The 5,171-nt window shown below is 33.8% G+C and overlaps 1 protein-coding gene across 1 annotated transcript; it reads right to left on the bottom strand.

Moving 5' to 3' along the window:
- Window positions 1-2,702: 2,702 nt before the first annotated feature.
- LOC110108248 lies at window positions 2,703-4,034 on the bottom strand. Its single transcript, XM_020838811.2, has one exon. The coding sequence runs from the start codon at window positions 4,032-4,034 to the stop codon at window positions 2,703-2,705; it is 1,332 nt and encodes a 443-aa protein (XP_020694470.1).
- Window positions 4,035-5,171: the final 1,137 nt, after the last annotated feature.

Here is a 5,171-nt window from a genome sequence, read left to right as displayed (position 1 = left end):
GATCTTAGCTGTTGATCTCGCGATCAGCAGCTAAGATCATGCCGCTTTGCGGTTTAGATTGACCGCGTGACTCGGCCCCACGGTCTGCTGCTCCACCCGATTCGATCATGACCGTTGATCCGAAATCACGCTCGATCCAACGGTCCTGTCGCCTCGCCTACGTGGCTAAGTGGGATCCCGACCGCGACAATCATTACCACGGTCATTGTGCAATGATTGCCGGCGGCACAATGATTGCGTTGCCAGACAATAATTACCCCATAACCATGGAGCCAATGCCATCGTGCCAGGTGTCGTCTCGAGGGTCCCGCCACCATTTTTTTTCTTAAAAACAATTTTAAATTTATTTTAAATGCTTTTTTAAATAAGAGATATTTAAAAAATAATTACAAATTATATTTTAATCCAAAAAATTGATGCAATATATCAAATCGCTCGTATTCTCGGCCTCTTTAATTTAAAATTATTTTAAATTGAAAATATTATATAAATTTTAAATTATCATTGAAATAATAAATTGGCTATTATTATTATTATTATTATTATTATCATTATTTTTTATTATAATTATTTTTAATTATTATTATGTCAATCATCATTAAGTTTTTTTTTTTTTGAAGAAGCATAAATGCATTAAAAAAGAACAACAGAAAAAAGAATTGATTAAAAATAATCTTAGAATAAGAAATCTGACTGATAGCTTGTACATCAACAGAGATTGCACTTTCATTATAGCCTTCGTGTATCAACTTGTTTCTAGCTTTCCATGAATAATACATGACATTAAAGAAGAGATTTAATATCATACCTTTACTCTTGTGGATATTATGAATCCATTTACAACAATCTTGAATGTTATTGAAATCTGGCAAAACAAATCCCCAGCTTTTTATAATTGTGATAACCTCTTTGATTTTCAAACACCCACCGATAATATGCTCTAAATCTTCTTTGCCAGCATTGCATCTTGGACAAAGGTCATTGTCTTTTAATTTTCTATGCTTCAGGAAATGAAAAGTTAGTATTGCATTATTGAAAGATCTCCAAATAAATGTATGAACCCATGGATTTATATTAGCTTTCTTAATCCAAAAGAAAGGAGCCCATTCATCATCTTTTTGCTAATATTCTGAAATCATTCCAGGAATAGACTTTCCCGGACTTTGGTATAAAAGTTCTTGGACATCATTTTCAAGAGCTGTATCAATTTTGATATTCATTATGAGATGAATAAGGTCATTTCCAAAAACCAGTTTCAGTTTCTCCTCATTCCAGCCACCATTTTCAATAAACATGTTTAGAAACAGATCATCATCTTCTTGAGGGATTACAAGAGTAGGCCATTCATTGATTCTTCTATCAAGTATCCATTTATCCTTGAATACTTTGATTGAATTACCATTAGCAATATTCCATCTAATAAGTGGATCCAATGCTTCACCTCCATTATTAAGAATTTTCCAAGATGAAGAAGACTTCTTCATTCCATTACTTCCAAAAGAAGTACCATATTTAGGAGCCAAAATTTTATGAAGTAAAGACTCCTTATTGTTAAGGAATCTCCATGATAATCTAGCTCTAAGAGGAGCTACTTTTGTGTTTGAAGATTGAAACCCGCAGCCACCATTCTTCTTTGATTTACAAAGATTTTCCCAACTAAGATAGTGTAATCCTGTTTTCCCTGAAGCTTTCTTCCATAAGAATTCTCTACAAATTTTATCAATCTCCTTTAGTATTCTCACCGGCACTAAAGAATGAGAACTGAAGAAGTTGGGGATTGTTAAAATAACAGTTCTTATGAGAACTATCTTGCCTGCCAGAGATAAAGACTTTGTTCCCCATACATTGAGAAATTTGAGCGATTTTTTAATGATGAAATAAAAATCACTTGCCATCAATCTTCTCAATGTCATTTTGATGCCAAGATAAACAAGTTCCTTAACTTGTTTAAAACCAATAATTTTGGTTATTTGTTTCTTCTTTCTTTCATTAACATTGCTCCCGAAAATAATGGATGATTTTTCAGAATTTATTTTCTATCCAGTCCACCTGCTGAAATTTGTTAAAATGTCTTTAACTTCAATTACAGCTTTCCTTGTAGCTATAGAGAATACCATAACATCATCAGCAAAAAGTAAGTGAGATATTCTAGGACTGTTGGGACAAATTCCAATACCAATGGATGAATTATTGATAGCATTTGTAAGGAGTTGGGAGCATAAGATAAAAAGAAAGGGAGACAAGGGGCATCCCTGTCGAAATCCACTTTCAGCCTTGATATATCCAGTTGGTATTCCATTAATAAGAATTGAAAATCTGGGATTTAAAACACATTCCGAAATAAGTTTTGAAATCATATATGGGAAATCAAAGTAGTTCAAAACCTATTTTAATGTTTCCCAACTCATAGAGTCATAAGCTTGCTCCATATCAACTTTGAATGCCATCATCCCATTATTTTTCTTAGAGTGCTGAAATTTCTGAAACATTTCTTGGGCAATAAGAATGTGATCTGAAATGGACCTCCCTCTGATAAAAGCCGCTTGCTCCTCCATGATTAACCAAGGAATTACCGGAATCAACCTGTTTAGAATTACTTTTGCATCAATTTTATATACAGAATTGCATAGACTTATAGGTCTATAGTTAGAAGGCATCAAAGGATTGGAAATCTTTGGAATAAGAACCACCAAAGTATCTTTTCAGTTATAATCCATTTTGCAATAGATGAAAAACTGATTTAGAGCTTTAAGAAAGTCATCCTTTACAATATTCCAGTAACCTTTGATAAAAGAGTAAGTGACTCCATCACTACCCGGAGCAATGTTATTACCCAAGTTTTTTATAACATTTTCAATTTCCTCCATTGTAAAATCCTTGGACAAGTTGAATTTATCTTCTTCATTCAAAATTTTTTCAGGATTTGGCCAATTGCTCAAGTTACAACATCTTTGTTTCCACTTGAATTTGAAAAACTGTTTGAAAATATCTTCTATTTGGCTTTGTTCTTCAATGACTATCCCATTCTCATTTTTAATTTTCAAGATCCTGTTATTGTTCCTTCTAGCACTAGCAAAAGAATGATAGAATTTAGTGTTGCAATCTCCCTCATTCATCCATCTTACTTTGGCTCTTTGTTTCCACCAACTACATAAACGTTCCATGGTAGAATTTAATTCCAGAGCTTTAGATTTCATCTCCCAACATTCATCTTCATAAAGCCAGCCATTTTCGGATTCCAAAATTTGTAGTTTAAGAATGTCCTCCATTAAGCTCCTTTTGAGGTCTTCAAGATTCCTCAATTTCGCCTTGCTCCAAAAGAACAAAGACTTAAGAGTTCTTTTACATTTAGCATTAAGAATTTGAGAGTGATCCCCATTGTAATTCTTGTTCCATTCATTCTTAACCACACCAAAGGAAGCATGATAGGAAACCCATATGTCCTCAAAGATAATTCTTCTCTTATGGGTGTAATTAGCATTGCATAAATTGAGAACCAAAGGGCTATGATCGGATGCAATTCTAGCTAAATGCCTCACATTTAAATTAGAAAAATAGCTCAAAGTAGAAGAGTTAATAAAGCACCTATCAAGTCTCTCCAAAATGCGAGAACCTCTAGATTTGTTGTTGAACCATGTATATCTTGGACCTATGAAGTTGACTTCATGTAAGTCATTGTTGGAAATGAAAGAATACATTTCTCTAGCTCCTTGAGAAAAGCAGAATTTTTTCCCTCCTCTTTTGTCTTCTTTGGAGGTGAGACAATTGAAATCTCCTCCAATTACCATAGGAAAATCCTCCACATTGTAGAACTCCAACAACTCCCATAATTCCCTTCTTTTGATTACATCTTTACTCCCATAAACCGAAGCCACTCTCATTTTATAAATGTTGTTTATAAAAAGATCACCAATTAGACATTGTGATGTAGATCCCACCTTAGAGAAATTAGCTGTTTTAGAATTCCAAAGAACAATAATACCTCCAGAAAGTCCATTAGAAGGAACCATTTCAAAATCCCATTCTTCTCCCATTATATTCTTCACTTCTCTTATATCAATATAAGAGATTTTTGTTTCAAGCAATCCCAAACACACCACATTATGTAATTTCACTATTTCCTTCATATATAGAGAAGCACTTTTTTTCTTTGCTCCTCTACAATTCCAAAATGCCAATGAATTCATTGAAAAATGAGAGAAGTGGGTTTCACTCCCACTTTACCTTTCATATCCTTCTCCAATCTTCTACTCCTTGTGATATTGCTAATAGGCCCAAGATCTTTAAGCTGTTTTGTATTCTTCTTCTTCGTACAACTTGAGTCATCTCCTTTGTTATTGGGATTAGAATCAACATCTGCTGTGAGTTTTTTCCTTTCATTGCCAATGCCATCATTTGTTATCTCTTCATGAAATGATCCTTCATATAAATCCTGATTGATTTCTCCTTCTTCCATTAGTACATTTAGAGCATTAAATCTGTTTTCATTAAAGAGAGTGTTGGAAACATTCCTTTCATTCTCATCTGCTGTCTTAATACCAGATTCATTGTCTTCATCATTAACTTTTTCTGGACTGATTTCCTTAGTAATGATAGAACTTACATTGTTCTTTCCAATAATATTTGATTGTTTTCCAATCTCTTCTTTCTTGTTTTGATCTTTAGCTCTCCTCCATACTGTCTTCTTGCTGGGAGTTTGAAAAACCTTTTTTGACTGGTTCTGAAAAATTTTCCTTCCTCGGTTTACAATCATCCACGGTCCATAGGTGCTTGATCTGATATGTTCTTCTCCATCTATATTTGAATTTTCATTTCTTGATGAATCTGAAACAGATTTCTGTTGCTCTCTGTTGAAATTTCCAATAGCATCAAAGTCTTCTTTACAAAATTCTTTTGAATGTCCAATGAAAGCACATTTGAAGCAAAAATTTGGAATCCTTTCATACTCTATATTTTGATAAAATTTTCCACTTGCTCCTTCTACCCATACTCCTGTTGGCAGTTTCTTGTCCAAGTTGATTCAGACACAAACCCTTCCGAATTCTCTACGTCCCCATTGGAACATATTACCGTCCAGCATAATAGGTTTCCCTACCATTGATGCTATTCTGCAAATATTCACATTATCCCAGCATTGCAGTGGAAGGCTCGGAAGTCTAATCCATATTGGA

The sequence above is a fragment of the Dendrobium catenatum genome, unplaced genomic scaffold (genome assembly GCF_001605985.2).
Source record: "Dendrobium catenatum unplaced genomic scaffold, ASM160598v2 fragScaff_scaffold_157, whole genome shotgun sequence".
In the NCBI taxonomy this organism is placed as follows: domain Eukaryota; kingdom Viridiplantae; phylum Streptophyta; class Magnoliopsida; order Asparagales; family Orchidaceae; genus Dendrobium; species Dendrobium catenatum.
Note: the sequence above shows the minus strand (reverse complement) of the source record. Positions and strands in the feature narration are given on the sequence as shown.

Bases quoted from the DNA above. Each gene is read 5' to 3' on its own strand.
- LOC110108248 (XM_020838811.2), bottom strand. From the start codon at position 4,034: ATGGGAGAAGAATGGGATTTTGAAATGGTTCCTTCTAATGGACTTTCT.